The sequence below is a fragment of the Musca domestica genome, unplaced genomic scaffold (genome assembly GCF_030504385.1).
Source record: "Musca domestica strain aabys unplaced genomic scaffold, Musca_domestica.polishedcontigs.V.1.1 15, whole genome shotgun sequence".
NCBI lineage: Eukaryota > Metazoa > Arthropoda > Insecta > Diptera > Muscidae > Musca > Musca domestica.
In genome coordinates, this window is record NW_026712207.1 from 1821447 (window position 1) to 1842622 (window position 21176).

General features: G+C 37.3%; 6 protein-coding genes across 6 annotated transcripts; 4 read left to right on the forward strand and 2 right to left on the reverse strand.

Moving 5' to 3' along the window:
* Nucleotides 1-329: 329 nt before the first annotated feature.
* On the forward strand, nt 330-1262 carry LOC101899412 (brachyurin-like). Its single transcript, XM_005183367.4, has one exon. It carries the CDS (start codon nt 361-363, stop codon nt 1207-1209), a length of 849 nt encoding a protein of 282 aa, XP_005183424.2. The 5' UTR covers nt 330-360; the 3' UTR covers nt 1210-1262.
* Nucleotides 1263-3127: 1865 nt separating this feature from the next.
* LOC131801296 (brachyurin-like) lies at nt 3128-4047 on the reverse strand. The gene has a single exon (XM_059119844.1). The coding sequence runs from the start codon at nt 4025-4027 to the stop codon at nt 3179-3181; it is 849 nt and encodes a 282-aa protein (XP_058975827.1). The 5' UTR covers nt 4028-4047; the 3' UTR covers nt 3128-3178.
* A 2244-nt stretch (nt 4048-6291) lies between these two features.
* Nucleotides 6292-7198, forward strand: LOC131801297 (brachyurin-like). Its single transcript, XM_059119845.1, has one exon. It carries the CDS (start codon nt 6319-6321, stop codon nt 7165-7167), a length of 849 nt encoding a protein of 282 aa, XP_058975828.1. The 5' UTR covers nt 6292-6318; the 3' UTR covers nt 7168-7198.
* A 3528-nt stretch (nt 7199-10726) lies between these two features.
* LOC101899060 (brachyurin-like) lies at nt 10727-11673 on the forward strand. The gene has a single exon (XM_005183365.4). It carries the CDS (start codon nt 10773-10775, stop codon nt 11619-11621), a length of 849 nt encoding a protein of 282 aa, XP_005183422.2. The 5' UTR covers nt 10727-10772; the 3' UTR covers nt 11622-11673.
* Nucleotides 11674-14810: 3137 nt separating this feature from the next.
* LOC131801298 (brachyurin-like) lies at nt 14811-15734 on the reverse strand. Its single transcript, XM_059119846.1, has one exon. The coding sequence runs from the start codon at nt 15713-15715 to the stop codon at nt 14867-14869; it is 849 nt and encodes a 282-aa protein (XP_058975829.1). The 5' UTR covers nt 15716-15734; the 3' UTR covers nt 14811-14866.
* A 4543-nt stretch (nt 15735-20277) lies between these two features.
* On the forward strand, nt 20278-21176 carry LOC101900085 (brachyurin-like). Its single transcript, XM_020036701.2, has one exon. It carries the CDS (start codon nt 20278-20280, stop codon nt 21124-21126), a length of 849 nt encoding a protein of 282 aa, XP_019892260.2. The 3' UTR covers nt 21127-21176.

The following is a 21176-nucleotide window of genomic DNA, read 5'->3' on the forward strand; positions in this document are numbered from 1 at the left end:
AGTCGTGGATTTTTAAAGAATTTTTTTCTACATGGACCCGCAGAACAAAGAATTTTAATTATTTAATTTATTTTTTTACAAAGTTGGACATTTATTGAAAAATCAATTGCAGCTCTTACTGCGTTGTAAGCGGATTATTTTAATTATTTATAACAACCCAGCGATAACCGTTTCTGTGGAGTCAATTTGTAAAAACAAAAACCTCAGCGTGATAGATAACAATATCTTGTAATACCTTTACAGCCAACCGGCAAAGATTTATGACCTCTGAATGCAATCGAAAAAAACCACCAATTTCCCCTATAAAAGCAATGTCTTGCACTGCAATTTCGAACAGTTACATTTCGTTACAATTTCGCCATGAAATTCCTTGCAGTTCTAAGTTTATTTGTTGCCGTTGCAGCGGCTGGCATGATGCCGCCCATGGAACCACGCCTGCCCATATTACCTCTGATGCCCGCCTCGGAGTTGGAAGGACGTATTACCAATGGAGAATTAGCCTCAGCCGGTCAATTTCCCTATCAAGTTGGTTTGAGTTTGAACTTTGGTAATGGCAATGCCTGGTGTGGTGGTACCTTGATTTCGAATCGTTGGGTTCTTACCGCGGCCCATTGTACGGATGGTGCTCAAGGAGTTACCGTGTATTTGGGCGCCATCAACATCAAGGATGACAATGAGAAGGGTCAACAACGTATCTATACCTCCAAGAAGAATATTGTTGTCCACGAGGAATGGGATTCCAGCACGTTGAGCAATGACATATCCTTGATCAAATTGCCAGTGCCAATTGAATTCAATGATCGCATCCAACCGGCCGCTTTGCCCAAGAAGAATGGTCAATATGCCAGCTATGAGGGAGAATTGGTTTGGGCCTCTGGCTGGGGTCGGGATAGTGATGCTGCCACCAGTGTTTCGTCTGTTTTGCGTTACATTCAAGTGCCCGTCTTGAAGCTAAGTACCTGCAAGAATTACTATTTGGGTTCGGTTACTGAAAAGATGATCTGCATCAGCGGCAAGGATGGTAAGTCCACTTGCAATGGTGACTCTGGCGGTCCTTTGGTATACAAGGAGGGTGATGTAAATACTGTCATTGGTGCCACATCCTTTGGCATTGTCTTGGGCTGTGAAAAGGGCTGGCCTGGTGTATTCACCCGTGTCACCGCCTACTTGGATTGGATTGAAGAGCAATCGGGTCTTGTAAATAACTAAATTGTTATTGGATTATAAAATTTAAACTAAAAAAATTGAAATAAATTTGCAGATATTAAAAAATAAGACTTATGATTTATTAACTTTTTTAGGGTCTTCGGAACCAATAATATTGGATTTTCAAAGGACTTTTTTCTAGGGACTATATGACTAATTATCGTGGATGTTTAACGTATATTTTTTCAAGGACCTGCAGAGCAAAAGTCGTGGATTTTAAAGAATATTTTTAAGGACCTCAGGACTTATATTCGTTGATTTTAAATAATATTTTTTCAAGGAGCACAAGACTAACATCCGTGGATTTTTAAATAATATTTTTACAAGGACCACAGGACTAATATCCGTAGATTCTTGAAGAATTTTTTTTAAGGATCAACAGAGCAATAGCCAATATTTCTATTTCTTCAAGGACCCACAGAGCAGTAGTCGTGGATTTTTAAAGAATATTTTTTTCAAGGACCCACAGAGCAATAGTCGTGGATTTTTAAAGAGTAGGTCCCCAGGACTAGTATTAGTGGATTTTTAAAGAATTTTTTTCAAAGACCCCAGGACTAATATTCGTGGATTTTTAAAGAATATTTTTTCAAGGATCCACAGAGTAATAGTCGTGGATTTTTAAAGATTTTTTTTTCAAGGACCCCAGAACTAATATTCGTGGATTTTTAAAGAATTTTTTTTTTCAGAGACCCCAGGACTAATATTCGTGGATTTTTAAAGAATTTTTTTTTCAAAGACCCCAGGACTAATATTCGTGGATTTTTAAAGAATTTTTTTTTCAAAGACCCCAGGACTAATATTCGTGGATTTTTAAAGAATATTTTTTCAAGGACACACAGAGTAATATTATTGGATTTTAAAAGAACATTTTTTCAAGGACCCATTGAGCAATATTCCTGGATTTTTAAAGAATATTTTTTCAAGGACACACAGTGCAATATTCCTGGATTTTTAAAGAATATTTTTTCAAGGACACACAGTGCAATAGTCGTGAATTTTTAAAGACAATTTTCTCCAGGAACGTGGATTAAAAAAAATATTTTTCAAGGACACGCAAAGCAATGATCTTGAATCTCTAAAAAATATTTTTTTAAGGACCTGCAGAGCAATGTTCGTGGATTTTTAAAGAATATTTTTTCCAGGACCCGCAGAGCAATAGTCGTGAATTTTTAAAGAAAATTTTCTCCAGGAACGTGGATTAAAAAAAAAATATTTTTCAAGGACACGCAGAGCAATGATCTTGAATCTCTAAAAAATATTTTTTTAAGGACCTGCAGAGCAATGGTCGTGGATTTTTAATAAATATTTTTTCAAGGAATATTTTTAAAGAATATTTTTTCAAGGACCTGCAGAGCAATGGTCGTGGATTTTTAAAGAAAATTTTCTCCAGGAACGTGGATTTAAAAAAAAAATATTTTCCAAGGATCCGCAGAGCAATGATCATGGATGTCTAAAAAATATTTTTTCAAGGACTCAAAGAGTAGTAGTCGTGGATTTTCAAAGAATATTTTTTCAAGAACCCACAGATCAATAACTGTGGATTTTAAAGAATATTTTTTCGAAGACCCAAAGAGTAATAGTCGTGGATTTTCAAAGAATATTTTTTCAAGGACCCACGGATCAATAATCGTGGATTTTAAAAAATATTTTTTGAAGGACCCAAAGAGTAATAGTCGTGGATTTTCAAAGAATATTTTTTCAAGGACCCACAGATCAATAATCGTGGATTTTAAAGAATATTTTTTCAAGGACCCACAGATCAATAATCGTGGATTTTTAAAAAAATATTTTTTCGAGGACCCAAGTGTAATAATCGTGGATTTTCAAAGAATATTTTTTTTCAAGGACCCCAGGACCAAAATTTAAATATTTTTAAAGAATATTTTTTCAAGAAAACAAAAGTAATAAAAATTCCAAGAAATTTTTAATTCAAACAATTTATTTCTACGAGTAATCAACGAGTTTATACGATTTATTTGTTAACAACACCAGATTTCTCGGCGATCCAGTCCAAGTACGAGGTGACACGGGTGAATACACCGGGCCAGCCCTTTTCGCAACCCAAGGCAATACCGAAGGAGGTGGCACCAATAACGGTGTTGACACCATCGTGCTTGTAGACCAAGGGACCGCCAGAGTCACCATTGCAGGTGGACTTGCCACCCTTGCTGCTGATACAGATCATCTTTTCGGTAACCATACCCAAATAGTAGGTCTTGCAGGTGCTCAACTTCATGACTGGGACTTCGATGTAACGCAACAATGGGGAAACAGAGGTGGCAGCATCACTGTCCTTACCCCAGCCGGAGGCCCAAACCATATCACCTTCATAGGTCGAGTAGTGACCGTCCATCTTGGGCAAAGCAGCGGGTTGGATGCGTTCATCGAATTCAATAACAACGGGCAATTTGATCAAGGAGATGTCATTGCTCAAGGTGCTGGGATCCCAGTGTTCGTGAACAATAATGTTCGACTTGGAGGTGTAGATGCGTTGTTGACCCTTTTCGTTGTCGTCCTTGATGTCAATGGCGCCCAAGTAGACGGTAACACCATCAGCACCATCGGTACAATGGGCAGCGGTCAAGATCCAACGGTCGGAAATCAAGGTACCACCACACCAGGCACCCTGGTTACCGAACACCAAACTCAAACCAACTTGATAGGGAAACTGACCGGCCTTGGCCAATTCACCGTTGGTAATACGACCTTCCAATTCTTCCATGGGCATAACCGGGACCAATGGAAGGCGTTGTTGGAGTGGTGGCATAACGCCGGCCGAGGCCACGGCCACAAATAAACTTAGAGCGACAAAAGATTTCATGGTCAATAAATTGACTACTGCCCTGCCCAGTTGCAGTGCTGGAATATTTATAGCAAACTACTCGATGTTTGCAAAATTGAAGTAGAACAACAATGCCAGCGGTTTTTTTATCTTATCCATTTGTTCTAGAAACAAATCCAATTGAAAATATTGGCCAGTGCAGGTCGAGCGAACGCATTGTTCAAAACATAAGTGTATAGGCTTGATAATTATGTTATCGTCCCGTGCGGCGAATTGGTTTTTGTTGTTTTGGGGAATTCTAGCAAATCGGATCAGGGTTTTTCTGTTGAGGAAAGATGGGGCAAAAGATCAACTGTGCTTTAGAAATATTTTTCGAGGACCAACAGATCCATAATCAGAATTTCATAATTAGATCCAAATACAGAGGCATAGCCGTGGATTTTTAAAGACTATTTTTCAAGGCCTCACAGAGCAATAATCGTGGATTATTGAAGAATATTTTTTCAAGGACCCACAGAGCAATAATCGTGGATTTTTAAAGAATATTTTTTAAGGAGCAATAATCGTGGATTTTTAAAGAATATTTTTTTAAGGACCCACAGAGCAATAGTCGTGTATTTTTTAAGAATATTTGTTCAAGGACCCACAGAGCAATAATCGTGGATTTTTTAAAGCATGTTTTTTCAAGGCCCCACAAAGCAACAAACGTGGATTTTTTAAGAATATTTTTTCAAGGACCCACCAAGCAATAGTCGTGGATTTTTAAAGAATATTTTTTCAAGGACCCACAGAGCAATAATCGTGCATTTTTAAAAAATATTTTTTCAAGGACCCACAGAGCAATAATCGTGCATTTTTAAAAAATATTTTTTCAAGGACCCACAGAGCAATAATCGTGCATTTTTAAAAAATATTTGTTCAAGGACCCACAGAGCAATAATCGTAGATTTTTGAAGAATATTTTTTTAAGGACCCACAGAGCAAAAATCGTGGATTTTTAAAGAATATTTGTTCAAGGACCCACAGAGCTATAGTCATGGATATTTAAAGAATATTTTTCAAGGAACCAAAGAGCAATAGTCGTGGAGTTTTAAAGATTATTTTTTCAAGGACTTACCGAGCAATAATCGTGGATTTTTAAACAATATTTTTTCAAGGACCCACAGAGCAATAGTCGTGGATTTTTAAAGAATATTTTTTACCAAGGACCCACAGAGCAAAAATCGTGGATATTTAAAGAAAAATCTTTCAAGAACACCCAGAGCAATAGTCGTGGATTTTTGAAGAATATTTTTTCAAGGACCCACAGATCAATAGTCGTGGATTTTTAAGGAATATTTTTTTAAGGACCCCAGAGCAATGTTCGAGGATCTTTTAAAGAATATTTGTTCAAGGACCCACAGAGCAATAGTCGTAGATTTTTAAAGACTATTTTTCAAGGGACCACAGAGCAATAGCCGTGGATTTTTAAAGAATATTTGTTCAAGGACCCGCAGAGCAATAGCCGTGGATTTTTAAAGAATATTTTTTCAAGGACCCGCAGAGCAATAATCGTGGATTCTTAAAGAATATTTTTTCAAAGACCCACAGAGCAATAGTCGTGGATTTTTAAAGAATATTTTTTCAAGGACCCACAGAACAATGGTCAGGACTTTTCTTAAGATTTTTAAGAATATTTGTTCAAGGACCCACAGATCAATAGTCAGGACTTTATTTTTAAATTTTTTTAAAGGACACGCAGAACAATTTTTATAATTTTTAAAAAATATTTTTTTAAGGACCCACAGAGCAATAGTCTAGTATTTTTTAAGAATATTTTTCCAAGGACCATAAGAGCCAAAATCGCAGATTTTTAGGAATATTTCTTCAAGGACCATCAGCGCTATAAATATGAAAGGATAATCTATAACTGAAAGGATAATCTATAACTGATTTTTGCTTTGCTGCCGATTAGCTTAACATTTCACAGAATATTCAGTTGCAATATTAACCACCTCCCAAAAACAAAAAAAACAAAAACAAAAACAAAACCAACCTCCGATAAGCTTGAACCTCCCCTCCAATAAAAAAAAGAAAACATAAACACCAGAAATCCCAGCAAATCAAAGTTGCCTCCGATAACCTTATCTCGAGCAAACAATCTAAAATTTTGATTGAATGCGTTTTAATATTTCTTTTTTTTTGGGCTGACCAATATTTTGGACGATTGCTGGTGGATAAGATAAAAAACTAGTGTAGTTGTAAAGTTGTTGGTAGTTGGCCGTAACCAAAATAACTCCTATATAAACTCCGCCATTAAATCGGTCTGGACAGTAGTCAATTTACTAACCATGAAAGCTTTTGTCGCTCTAAGTTTATTTGTGGCCGTTGCCTCGGCTGGCGTTTTGCCACCAATCCAACAACGCCTTCCATTGGTCCCTGTTATGCCCTTGGAGGAGTTGGAGGGACGCATTACCAACGGTGAATTGGCCAAGGCTGGTCAATTCCCCTATCAAGTTGGTTTGAGTTTGGTGTTCGGTAACCAGGGTGCCTGGTGTGGTGGTACTTTGATTTCCGACCGTTGGATCCTGACCGCTGCCCATTGTACCGATGGTGCTGATGGTGTTACCGTCTACTTGGGCGCCATTGACATCAAGGACGACCATGAAAAGGGCCAACAACGCATCTACACCTCCAAGTCGAACATTATTGTTCACGAACACTGGGATCCCAACACCTTGAGCAATGACATCTCCCTGATCAAATTGCCCGTTGTTATTGAATTCAATGACCGCATCCAACCCGCTGCCTTGCCCAAGATGGACGGTCACTACTCGACCTATGAAGGTGATATGGTTTGGGCCTCCGGCTGGGGTAAGGACAGTGATGCTGCCACCTCTGTTTCCCCCTTGTTGCGTTACATCGAAGTCCCAGTCATGAAGTTGAGCACCTGCAAGACCTACTATTTGGGTATGGTTACCGAAAAGATGATTTGTATCAGCAGCAAGGGTGGCAAGTCCACCTGCAATGGTGACTCCGGCGGTCCCTTGGTCTACAAGCACGATGGTGTCAACACCGTTATTGGTGCCACCTCCTTCGGTATTGCCTTGGGTTGCGAAAAGGGCTGGCCCGGTGTATTCACCCGTGTCACCTCCTACTTGGACTGGATCGCCGAGAAATCTGGCGTTGTCAACAAATAAACAAATGATATTATTTTGAATACTCGTAAAATATAGATTATATTTATTTACAAAAAAGGAGTATTTGTTTTGAAATATAAGGGAAGGGAGGGGGTGTGGCATAGGGACGGGAATGCACAATTTTATTAAGGAACAAAAGTTTTGATTTTTGTTTTTAAGTCATATTTTTCTAGATCTTAAAACTTAAGTTCAGATTCGATATTTGGAAAACTATATAGGGGATTTGTTGTAGAAAATTAAAATGTATGTCTACAGGGTGACATAAGAAAAACTGCAACAAAAGCCATAATTTTTACAATTTTTTTAAATTTTATTGAATGAAAGCAAAAAATGTCGGAAATAGCATCAAATTTTAGAATAAGTTTAGATTTGTTCGAATTGGTCACCTTTGGCACGAATTATCGAATTATCAAGGATCCACAGAGCAATAGTCGTGGATTTTTAAAGAATATTTGTTCAAGAACCCACAGATCAATAGTCAGGACTTTTTTTTAAATTTTAAACAATATTTGTTCAAGAACCCACACATTAATAGTCAGGACTTTTTTTAAATTTTTAAGATTTTTTTTTCCAAGGACCATAAAAGTAAAAATCAGAGATTTTTAGGAATATATCTTCAAGGACCATCAGCGCTATAAATATGGAAGGATAATCTATAACTGAAAGGATGATCTATAACTGATCTTTCCTTTGCTACCGATTAGCCTAACATTTCACAGAATATTTAATTGCAATATTTGGCACCTACGAATTATGGCCTTCAAACGGCCGATGAAACCATCACACGCTGCCCGAATGTTGTTCTGCGATATTTTGGCCCATTCCCGGCGAAGTGCTTGCTTGAGGTGATCGACATTCTGGTATTTTTTAGTGCCAACCTTGCTTTCCAAAATACTCCAGACACAATAGTCCAACGGATTGATATCTGGGAGATTTTGATGGCCATTGTGCGCTGGAAATGAAGCGAGGAACCTTATCTTGTAACCATTCTTAGGTGGCGCGTGTTGAGTGCGATGATACTGAGTCATGTTGGAATGTCGAAGGTCTGCGACCAAAATGTTTGCGGACCCAAGGCTTTAATATATTCTCCAGAATATTTTCGCAATAATATTCGGCATTTATTCTGATGCCACCAACGAATAATACGAGCGGAGAGTGATAATCGGCCGACAATGGCGGCTGACCGGCGCTTGAGTTCTGGTTCTGGCCAACCGAAGGTGCACATTCTCAGCTGATCTCTTTGGCAAGTAAACATGATCATTTTGTTTGTTTACAAACTGCTGGACAACGGAATGTGTTCTCATCGGAGACGAATGTTTTCTCAGTCGGAGACGGAAAACCAAATTCGGCAGTTCACCAATTTCGGCCAAGCGAAGCCACTCTTTAGCTTTTTTGAGTCTATTTTCTTTCCGTTGCGGTGTAAGTTCTTGCACTTTTATACCGTCCAGCTAGGAAAGGAGGGTATATTAACTTTGTCATTCCGTTTGTAACATCCTTAAATATTCGTCGTAGACCCCATAAAGTATATACCGTCTGTCTGTCCGTCTGTCTGTTCAAATCACGATACAGCCGACATTATTTGGCGTAGAGCACCAAAATTTAGCAGAGCAATTTGTATTGTGTCTAGGATGGTTGGTATTGAAAATGAGATATATCGGTTCACGTTTTGGTATAGTCCCCATTGAACGGTACCTCCCGATATTCGTTATTTTGATGATTTGTGCCACATTTTTTCACGAATTTGTCTGAAAATTGGTATTTGTAGGTCATGACGGGTTCCCAGTTCGTGTGGCGAGACATTGCATGTATAGGTCCACGCTTTGGTATAGCCCCCATATAACGGTACATTCCGATATTCGGTATTTTCATGATTTTTGCCACATTTTTTCATGGATTTGTCTAAAAATTGGTATTTGTTGGTCTTAATGGGTTCTAGCTCTTTTGGCGAAACACTGTATGTATAGGTCCACGATTTTGTATAGCCTCATATAGCCGTATTTCCCGATATTCGGCATTTTAATGTTTTTTTCCACATTTCTTCGCAGATTTGTCTAGAAATTCGTATTTGTTGGTCTTAATAGGTTCTAGCTCTTTTGGCGAAACACTGTATGTATAGGTCCACGATTTTGTATAGCCTCATATAGCCGTATTTCCCGATATTCGGAATTTTGATGATTTTTGGCACATTTTTCCATAATATGTCTAAAAATTGGTATATGTGGGTCATAATGGGCTCTAATGTTTCTTTTACCCTAAGGTGGAGGGTATTAAAAGTTTGGCCCCGCCGAACTTAATGTTTTTTACTTGTTGAATTTTCAATGGCTTTACCCCGAGCTAATTTTTTAATATTTGCCGAATGGAATATTGCGATATGTTCAGCTCACGAGCCATTTTTCGGCCGCTGCGACGCGCTTCTTTACTTTTCGAACCATTTCTGCTGATGTTGCTGTTTTCTTCCGTCCACTTCCTTGACATCGGGCTACGCTACCAGTATTACGGTAAGGAGCGATGGTACGAGATACAAAAGATTTATCCACATTTAAACGATAGCCACTTGTGTTTTTATAAAGAAATCACCAATGTCAAATATAAAGAAATCACACTATGACGCTTGAGTTCCATCACAAATAACTTTTTTTCTGGAAAATTCTCATCAAAAAGGCTTTTGTACGCTTGTAAACAATATAATGAGCTGTCACTGCAATAATTTTAACAGCTATCGGAGTGGCTTGGAAGTGACAGAAGTTTGAAGTTGGATGCGGTTTTTTATCTCACCCTGTATCCTTAATCGACCTATACAAAATTGTGTCTTATCCAAAAATACTTCAAAAATATTTAAAATTATTTCCGACATATTTTCCAAAATAAAAATTAGCCGCATATATATTTTGAGGTACGGAAAATTAATTTCCAAAAAATATTCAGATTATTTTATTGTTGTGTTCAGGGTAAGGATCATATGAAGAGTTACCGGTCAATCTTCACTACTTTTTTTTATTTATTATTAAAAATTGACCAAACGTTGTTGACTTATTGTCGGCACAAAGAAATATGTAGAACGCTGATAACGACGTCAGCAGTTTGGCACACGTTTGGATTAACAAAAAATAAATATCAAAGAAGCTTGTCTGGGCCTTAAAGAGCTGCAGATAAAAGTTGTGCCACGCACCTCTAACATTTTAGATAGCGGCAATAAATATTTTCGGGCAAAATAAAAATCGAGTGACATGCAAAAAAATACCAAATATTGAAAATTAAATCGATGCTAATCTCCAAAAACGAAAAAAAATATTTTGAAAAAATAGAATAATTTCTATTTTGATAATTTTCTTTATCAAGTGATTTAGGAAGAGAGGGGGTTAAGGGAGGGAGAGGGATGTGGGAAATAGTCGTGTATTTGAAATCACAATTCGAGACAAATGTTTGCTGACCACATTCTTTTTGGCACAGTCCAAAGGGAATGGATAAGATAAAGTGCAGTTCATGCATTTCGCGGGAAACATTCTAGACTTTTTGGCCGTTTTGTTGTTGTGGCGTTGCTATAAAAACCAGTGCAACTGCCAGGGAGCAGTCAGTCAGATAATTCTCTGTGAAAAGATTTGACAATGAAAGCATTTGTGGCTCTAAGTTTGTTTGTGGCCGTTGCCTCGGCTGGCGTTATGCCACCAATTCAACCACGTCTCCCTTTGGTGCCCGTCATGCCCTTGGAGGAGTTGGAGGGACGCATTACCAACGGTGAATTGGCCAAGGCCGGTCAATTCCCCTATCAAGTTGGTTTGAGTTTGGTGTTCGGTGACAAGGGTGCCTGGTGTGGTGGTACCTTGATTTCCGATCGTTGGATCCTGACCGCTGCCCATTGTACCGATGGTGCTGATGGTGTTACCGCCTATTTGGGCGCCATTGACATCAAGGACGATCATGAAAAGGGCCAACAACGCATCTACACCTCCAAGTCGAACATTGTTATCCACGAACACTGGGATCCCAGCACCTTGAGCAATGACATCTCCCTGATCAAATTGCCCGTTGTTATTGAATTCAATGAACGCATCCAACCTGCTTCCTTGCCCAAGATGGATGGCCACTACTCGACCTATGAAGGTGATATGGTTTGGGCTTCGGGCTGGGGTAAGGACAGCGATTCGGCCACCACTGTTTCGCCCTTGTTGCGTTACATTGAGGTTCCCGTCTTGAAACAAAGCACCTGCAGAACTTACTATTTGGGTGTTGTGACTGACAAGATGATCTGTATCAGCGGCAAGGATGGCAAGTCTACCTGCAATGGTGACTCTGGTGGTCCTTTGGTCTACAAGCATGATGGTATCAACACCGTTATTGGTGCCACCTCCTTTGGTATTGCCTTGGGTTGCGAAAAGGGCTGGCCTGGTGTATTCACCCGTGTCACCTCGTACTTGGATTGGATCGCCGAGAAATCTGGTGTTGTCAACAAATAAAATGTGAATTTTCAGATTTTTTTTCGAAAATAAATTAAATTGATTAACCGAACTGTGGCTTTATAAACGTTAGGGAAAGGGTCCTCCACCCCTCAGATATTTCAGATATTTTCAAGGACCACCAGACAATTAGACGCAGATTCTTTAAAGAATATTTTTTAAGGGCCATCAGACCTTTAAACTTAGATTTTTTAATAAATATTTTTCAAGGGCCATCAGGCCTTTTAACGTGGATTTTTTAAAGACTATTTTTCAAGGGCCATCAGGCCTTTAAACGTGGATTTTTTAAAGAATATTTTCCAAAGACCCTCAGGCCTTTAAACGTGTATTTTTTTAAAGAATATTTTCCAACAACCCTCAAGATTTTTTAAAGAATATTTTCCAAAGACCCTCAGGCCTTTAAACGTGGATTTTTTAAAGAATATTTTTTAAGGGGCTTCAGGCCTTTAAACGTGGATTTTTAAAGAATATTTTCCAAAGACCCTCAGGCCTTTAAACGTGTATTTTTTAAAGAATATATTCCGAAGACCGTCAGACCTTTAAACGTGGATTTTTTAAAGAATATTTTCCAAAGACCCTCAGGCCTTTAAACGTGGATTTTTTAAAGAATATTTTCCAAAGACCCTTAGGCCTTTAAACGTGGATTTTTTAAAGAATATTTTCCAACGACCCTCAGGCTTTTAAACGTGGATTTTTTAAAGAATATTTTCCAACGACCCTCAGGCTTTTAAACGTGGATTTTTTAAAGAATATTTTTCATGGGCTATCAGGCCTATAAACGTGGATTTTTTAAAGAATATTTTCCAACGACCCTCAGGCTTTTAAACGTGGATTTTTTAAAGAATATTTTTCATGGGCTATCAGGCCTATAAACGTGGATTTTTTAAAGAACATTTTCCAAGGGCCATCAGGCCTTTAAACGTGGATTTTTTAAAGAATATTTGCCAACGACCCTCAGGCCTTTAAACGTGGATTTTTTAAAGAATATTTGCCAACGACCCGCAGGCCTTTAAACGTGGATTTTTTAAAGAATATTTGCCAACGGCCATCAGGCCTTTAAACGTGGATTTTTTAAAGAATATTTGCCAACGACCCTCAGGCCTTTAAACGTGGATTTTTTAAAGAATATTTTCCAAAGACCCTCAGGCCTTTAAACGTGGATTTTTTAAAGAATATTTTTTAAGGGGCATCAGGCCTTTAAACGTGGATTTTTAAAGAATATTTTCCAAAGACCCTCAGGCCTTTAAACGTGTATTTTTTAAAGAATATATTCCGAAGACCCTCAGACCTTTAAACGTGGATTTTTTAAAGAATATTTTCCAAAGACCCTCAGGCCTTTAAACGTGGATTTTTTAAAGAATATTTTCCAAAGACCCTTAGGCCTTTAAACGTGGATTTTTTAAAGAATATTTTCCAACGACCCTCAGGCTTTTAAACGTGGATTTTTTAAAGAATATTTTTCATGGGCTATCAGCCCTATAAACGTGGATTTTTTAAAGAATATTTTTCAAGGGCCATCAGGCCTTTAAACATGGATTTTTTAAAGAAAATTTTCCAAGGGCCATCAGGCCTTTAAACGTGGATTTTTTAAAGAATATTTGCCAACGACCCTCAGGCCTTTAAACGTGGATTTTTTAAAGAATATTTGCCAACGACCCTCAGGCCTTTAAACGTGGATTTTTTAAAGAATATTTGCCAACGACCCTCAGGCCTTTAAACGTGGATTTTTTAAAGAATATTTGCCAACGGCCATCAGGCCTTTAAACGTGGATTTTTTAAAGAATATTTGCCAACGACCCTCATTCCTTTAAACGTGGATTTTTTAAAGAATATTTGCCAACGACCCTCAGGCCTTTAAACGTGGATTTTTTAAAGAATATTTTTCCAAGGGCCATCAGGCCTTTAAACGTGGATTTTTTTAAAGAATATTTGCCAACGGCCATCAGGCCTTTAAACGTGGATTTTTTAAAGAATATTTGCCAACGGCCATCAGGCCTTTAAACGTGGATTTTTTTAAAGAATATTTGCCAACGACTCTCAGGCCTTTAAACGTGAATTTTTTAAAGAATATTTGCCAACGACCCTCAGGCCTTTAAACGTGAATTTTTTAAAGAATATTTTTTGCAAGGGCCATCAGGCCTTTAAACGTGGATTTTTTAAAGAATATTTGCCAACGACCCTCAGGCCTTTAAACGTGGATTTTTTAAAGAATATTTTTCCAAGGGCCATCAGGCCTTTAAACGTGGATTTTTTAAAGAATATTCTTCCAAGGGCCATCAGGCCTTTAAACGTGGATTTTTTTAAAGAATATTTGCCAACTACCCTCAGGCCTTTAAATGTGGATTTTTTAAATAATTTTTTCCAACGACCCTCAGGCCTTTAAACCTAGATTTTTTAAAGAATATTCTTCCAAGGGCCATCAGGCCTTTAAACGTGGATTTTTTTTAAAGAATATTTGCCAACTACCCTCAGGCCTTTAAACCTAGATTTTTTAAAGAATATTCTTCCAAGGGCCATCAGGCCTTTAAACGTGGATTTTTTTTAAAGAATATTTGCCAACTACCCTCAGGCCTTTAAATGTGGATTTTTTAAATAATTTTTTCCAACGACCCTCAGGCCTTTAAACCTAGATTTTTTAAATAATATTTTTCCAAGGGCCATCAGGCCTTTAAACGTGGATTTTTTAAAGAATATTTTTCCAAGGGCCATCAGGCCTTTAAACGTGGATTTTTTTAAAGAATATTTGCCAACTACCCTCAGGCCTTTAAATGTGGATTTTTTAAATAATTTTTTCCAACGACCCTCAGGCCTTTAAACCTAGATTTTTTAAAGAATATTTTCCAAAGACCCTCAGGCCTTTAAAGGTGGATTTTTTAAAGAACATTTTCCAACGACCCTCAGGCCTTTAAACGTGGATTTTTTAAAGAATATTTTCCAAAGACCCTCAGGCTTTTAACGTTGATTTTTAAAGAATATTTTCCAAAGACCCTGAGGCCTTTAAACGTGGATATTTTAAAGAATATTATCCAACGACCCTCAGGCCTTTAAACGTGGATTTTTAAAGAATATTTTCCAACGACCCTCAGGCCTTTAAACGTGGATTTTTTAAACAATATTTTTCAAGGGCCATCAGGCCTTTAAACGTGGATTTTTCAAGGGTCATCAGGCTAGATTTTTTTTCGTTTTTTTTTTTTTTTTTTTTTTTGTATAAAATTTTATTAGTTTTAAAAATAAATAAATATCATTTATTTGTTGACAACGCCAGATTTCTCTTCGATCCAGTCCAAGTAGGAGGTGACACGGGTGAATACACCGGGCCAGCCCTTTTCGCAACCCAAGGCAATACCGAAGGAGGTGGCACCAATAACGGTGTTGACACCATCGTGCTTGTAGACCAAGGGACCGCCGGAGTCACCATTGCAGGTGGACTTGCCATCCTTGCCGCTGATGCAGATCATCTTGTCGGTAACGGAGCCCAAGTAGTAGGTCTTGCAGGTGCTTTGCTTCAATACGGGAACTTCAATGTAACGCAACACAGGGGATACAGAGGTGGCGGCATCACTGTCACGACCCCAGCCGGAGGCCCAGACCATATCACCTTCATAGGTCGAGTAGTGACCGTCCATCTTGGGCAAGGCAGCGGGTTGGATGCGTTCATTAAATTCAATAACAACGGGCAATTTGATCAAGGAAATGTCGTTGGTCAAAGTGCTGGGTTCCCAGTGTTCGTGAACGATAATGTTCGACTTGGAGGTGTAGATGCGTTGTTGACCCTTTTCGTTGTTGTCCTTGATGTCGATGGCGCCCAAGTAGACGGTAACACCATCAGCACCATCGGTACAATGGGCAGCGGTCAAGATCCAGCGGTTGGAAATCAAGGTACCACCACACCAGGCACCCTGGTTACCGAACACCAAACTCAAACCAACTTGATAGGGGAATTGACCGGCCTTGGCCAATTCACCGTTGGTAATACGTCCTTCCAATTCTACCATGGGCATAACGGGCACCAAGGGAAGGCGTTGTTGTAGTGGTGGCATAACGCCAGCCGAGGCTACGGCCACAAATAAACCAAGAGCTAGTATCACTTTCATTGTCAACGATTAGAGAAAATTGACTGATTTATGTGGTCAACAAACGCCACTTTTATATGAAAAATTTTGGCAATTTTCAATATCGGCTATCTTATCCGCCAACCTTAGACTTTCAAGTGTAACCACACTATCTCTTTACATTGATAAGCTAACACAGGAAATTACCAAAAAAAAAAACTTAGGCCCACTTCAAGATATCCCCGGAATTATCAATTTTTGTCAATGTACGTTGGGCGAAGTATTGGCCCCTGTGCGGTGATAAGGGTCGGCAGTAGTAGTAGTTATTAATCCATAAGTTCTTTGCTGAACTTAGAAGGCCAATAAGGGCGTCACACTTTACCTTATCACCATCGATCCTCAAGAGTTTCATGGGAATTTTCAGCCGATTTTTTAGTTAATGATTATGATGAAATAAGAATACCAAAAATATAAGACCCTGATGGTCCTTGGAAAAATACTCTTTAAAAAATCCACGTTTATTCGTCTGAGAGTCCTTGGAAAAATATTCTTTAAAAAATCCACGTTTATTCGTCTGAGAGTCCTTGTAAAAATATTCTTTAAAAAATCCACGTTTATTCGTCTGAGAGTCCTTGGAAAAATATTCTTTAAAAAATCCACGTTTATTCGTCTGAGAGTCCTTGGAAAAATACTCTTTAAAAAATCCACGTTTATTCGTCTGAGAGTCCTTGGAAAAATACTCTTTAAAAAATCCACTTTTATTGATCCGAGAGTCCTTGGAAAAATATTCTTTAAAAAATCCACTTTTATTGATCCGAGAGTCCTTGGAAAAATATTCTTTAAAAAATCCACGTTTATTCGTCTGAGAGTCCTTGGAAAAATATTCTTTAAAAAATCCACGTTTATTGGTCTGGCGGTCCTTGGAAAAATACTCTTTAAAAAATCCACGTTTATTCGTCTGAGAGTCCTTTGAAAAATACTCTTTAAAGAATCCACTTTTATTGATCCGAGAGTCCTTGGAAAAATATTCTTTAAAAAATCCACTTTTATTGATCCGAGAGTCCTTGGAAAATATTCTTTAAAAAATCCACTTTTATTGGTCTGCGAGTTCTTGGAAAAATATTCTTTGAAAAATCCACTTTTATTGGTCTGCGAGACCTTGGAAAATATTCTTTAAAAAATCCACGTTTATTGGTCTGCGAGTCCTTGGAATAATATTCTTTAAAAAATCCACGTTTATTGGTCTGAGAGTCCCTGGAATAATATTCTTTAAAAAATCCACGTTTATTTGTTTGAGAGTCCTTGAAAAAATATTCTTTAAAAAATCCACGTTTATTGGCCTGAGAGTCCTTGGAAAAATATTCTTAAAAAAATCCACGTTTATTGGTCTGAGAGTCCTTGGAAAAATATTCTTTAAAAAATCCACGTTTATTGGTCTGAGATTCCTTGGAAAAATATTCTTTAAAAAATCCACGTTTATTAGTCTGGCGGTCCTTGAAAAAATATTCTTTAAAAAATCCACGTTTATTGATCTGAGAGTCCTTGGAAAATATTCTTTAAAAAATCCACGTTTATTTGTCTGACGGTCCTTGAAAAAATATTCGTTAAAAAATCCACGTTTATTGGTCTTAGAGTCCTTGGAAAAATATTTTTTAAAAAATCCACGTTTATCGGTCTTAGAGTCCTTGGAATAATATTCTTTAAAAAATCCACATTTATCGGTCTTAGAGCCTTGGAAAAATATTCTTTAAAAAATCCACGTTTATTGGTCTTAGAGTCCTTGGAAAAATATTCTTTAAAAAATCCACGTTTATTGGTCTGACGGTCCTTGAAAAAATATTCTTTAAAAAATCAACGTTTATTGGTCTGAGTATCCTTGAAAAAATATTCTTTAATAAATCAACGTTTATTGGTCTGTGAGTCGCCAATACTATTGGTCTGACGGTCCTTGAAAAAATATTCTTTAAAATATCCACGTTTATTGGTCTGACGGTCCTTGAAAAAATATTATTTAAAAAATCCACGTTTATTGGTCTGACGGTCCTTGAAAAAATATTCTTTAAAAAATCCACGTTTATTGGTCTGACGGTCCTTGAAAAAATATTCTTTACAAAATCAACGTTTATTGGTATGACGGTCCTTGAAAAAATATTCTTTAAAATATCCGCGTTTATTGGTCTGAGTATCCTTGAAAAAATATTCTTTAATAAATCAACGTTTATTGGTCTGTGAGTCGCCAATACTATTGGTCTGACGGTCCTTGAAAAAATATTCTTTAAAATATCCACGTTTATTGGTCTGACGGTCCTTGAAAAAATATTATTTAAAAAATCCACGTTTATTGGTCTGACGGTCCTTGAAAAAATATTCTTTAAAAAATCCACGTTTATTGGTCTGACGGTCCTTGAAAAAATATTCTTTAAAAAATCAACGTTTATTGGTCTGAGTATCCTTGAAAAAATATTCTTTAATAAATCAACGTTTATTGGTCTGTGAGTCGCCAATACTATTGGTCTGACGGTCCTTGAAAAAATATTCTTTAAAATATCCACGTTTATTGGTCTGACGGTCCTTGAAAAAATATTATTTAAAAAATCCACGTTTATTGGTCTGACGGTCCTTGAAAAAATATTCTTTAAAAAATCCACGTTTATTGGTCTGACGGTCCTTGAAAAAATATTCTTTACAAAATCAACGTTTATTGGTATGACGGTCCTTGAAAAAATATTCTTTAAAATATCCGCGTTTATTGGTCTGAGAGTCCTTGGAAAAATATTCTTTAAAAAATCCACAAAAATATTCTTTAAAAAATCCACGTTTATTGGTCTGAGAGTCTTTGGAAAAATATTCTTTAAAAAATCCACAAAAATATTCTTTAAAAAATCCACAAAAATATTCTTTAAAAAGCCACGTTTATTGGTCTGAGAGTCCTTGGAAAAATATTCTTTAAAAAATCTACAAAAATATTCTTTAAAAAATCCACGTTTATTGGTCTTAGAGTCCTTGGAAAAATATTGTTTAAAAAATTCACGTTTATTTTTCTGAGAGTCCTTGGAAAAATATTCTTTAAAAAATCCATGTTTATTTTTCTGAGAGTCCTTGGAAAAATATTCTTTAAAAAATCCATGTTTATTGGTCTGAGAGTCCTTGAAAAATATTCTTTAAAAAATCCATGTTTATTGGTCTTAAAGTCCTTGGAAAAATATTCTTTAAAAAATCCACGTTTATTGGTCTTAGAGTCCTTGAAAAATATTCTTTAAAAAATCCACGTTTATTGACCTGAGAGTCCTTGAAAAAATATTCTTTAAAAAATCCACGTTTATGGGCCTGAGAGTCCTTGAAAAAATATTCTTTAAAAAATCCACGTTTATTGACCTGAGAGTCCTTGAAAAAATATTCTTAAAAAAATCCACGTTTATTGGCCTGAGAGTCCTTGAAAAAATATTCTTTAAAAAATCCACGTTTATTGGCCTGAGAGTCCTTTAAAAAATATTCTTTAAAAAATCCACGTTTATTGGCCTGAGAGTCCTTGAAAAAATATTCTTTAAAAAATCCACGTTTATTGGCCTGAGAGTCCTTGAAAAAATATTCTTTAAAAAATCCACGTTTATTGGTCTGAGAGTCCTTGGAAAAATATTTTTTAAAAATCCACGTTTAAGGGCCTGATGATCCTTTAAAAAAATATTCTTTAAAAATCCACGTTTAAAGGCCTGTAGGACCTTGAAAAAATATTCTTTTAAAAACCCACGTTTAGAGACCTGATGGTCCTTAAAAACAATATTCTTTAAAAATCCAAGTTTTAGGGCCTGATGGTCCTTTAAAAAATATTCTTTAAAAATCCAAGTTTTAGGGCCTGATGGTCCTTTAAAAAATATTCTTTAAAAATCCAAGTTTAAGGGCCTGATGGTCCTTTAAAAAATATTCTTTAAAAATCCACGTTTAAAGGCCTGAAGGACCTTGAAAAAATATTCTTTTAAAAACCCACGTTTAGAGTCCTGATGGTCCTTGAAAAAACAGTCTTTAAAAAATCCACGTTTATTGGTCTGAGAGTCATTGCAAAGATATTCTTAAAAAAATCCACGTTTAAGGGCCTGATGGTCCTTGAAATAATATTCCTTAAAAATCCACATTTAATGGTCTGCCAGTCCTTAAAAATATTTTTGAAAAATCGACTATTACTGACGCGATGTCCGTTCTCCTCTAAACCGTTTTTCGAAATGAATAATTTTCTTTTCGATACTCAATCCCGTACCGTTATTGGATTTTCCTATTTCGACAACCTATACCAACATTTTCTACAAACCTATTTCATTTCCCATTTGGTGGCCTTATCTCGGAAGCAGGTCAGAAATGGGTTTGCTGATAACCCATCGGAAATTAATAACTACAATTACCTATGTTTGATTCTTTATCAAATTGGGAGGGAAGAATTGGAAAAAGCCCAATAACCGAACCTTACAGCATATTTTTATGGTACAAGCTTCTGGCTAAGATAAGACGAATGCTGCGCTAATTTGCTCTGCCAAATTTCCATAAGTTCTCCAACTATAAATACCTTGAAATTGCAGCAGAAACATCAGACAATTCTTCAACTTCCTTTCGAAATGAAGTCCCTAATTGCCCTTAGTCTAATTGTGGCAACGGCCTCGGCTGGCATTGTGCCACCAATTCACGAACGTCTTCCTGCCATCCCAGTAATGCCTCTTCCAGAATTCGAGGGTCGCATTACCAATGGTGAATTGGCCAGGGCTGGGCAATTTCCCTATCAGGTGGGACTAAGTTTGGCCTTTGGCGAAGATACTTTCTGGTGTGGTGGTACTTTGATATCAAATCGTTGGATTTTAACAGCTGCCCATTGTACAGATGGTGCGGATGGAGTCACCATTTATTTGGGCGCCATTGATGTTCGCAACCACAATGAAAAGGGTCAACAACGGATCTACTCCTCCAGATCGAACATTATTGTTCACGACCTATGGAATGGTGAGACAATGGCCAATGACATCTCTCTCATCAAAATGCCTGTGATTATTGAATTCAATGATCGCATCCAACCGGCTGTTTTACCCAAGAAGAATGGCCAATATTCGTCATATGAAGGGGAATTGGTTTGGGCCTCCGGCTGGGGCAGAGACAGTGATGAGGCCTCATCTATTTCTCAATTCTTGCGTTACATTGAGGTGCCCGTCATGAAGCAGAGCACCTGCAATACCTATTATTTGGGATCGATTAGCGAAAAGATGATCTGCATCAGCACCAAGGGTAAGAAGTCAACATGTAATGGCGATTCTGGTGGTCCCTTGGTCTACAAGCAGGATGGTGAGAATGTTGTTATTGGTGCTACCTCGTTTGGCATTAAATTGGGTTGTGAAAGCGGTTGGCCTGGTGTGTTCACCCGTGTCACCTCCTACTTGGACTGGATCGAGGAGAAAACGGGCATTGTTAATAATTAAAGTGTGAATGGAATTTTAATTAAATAAACATAACATATTGTATAAATGAA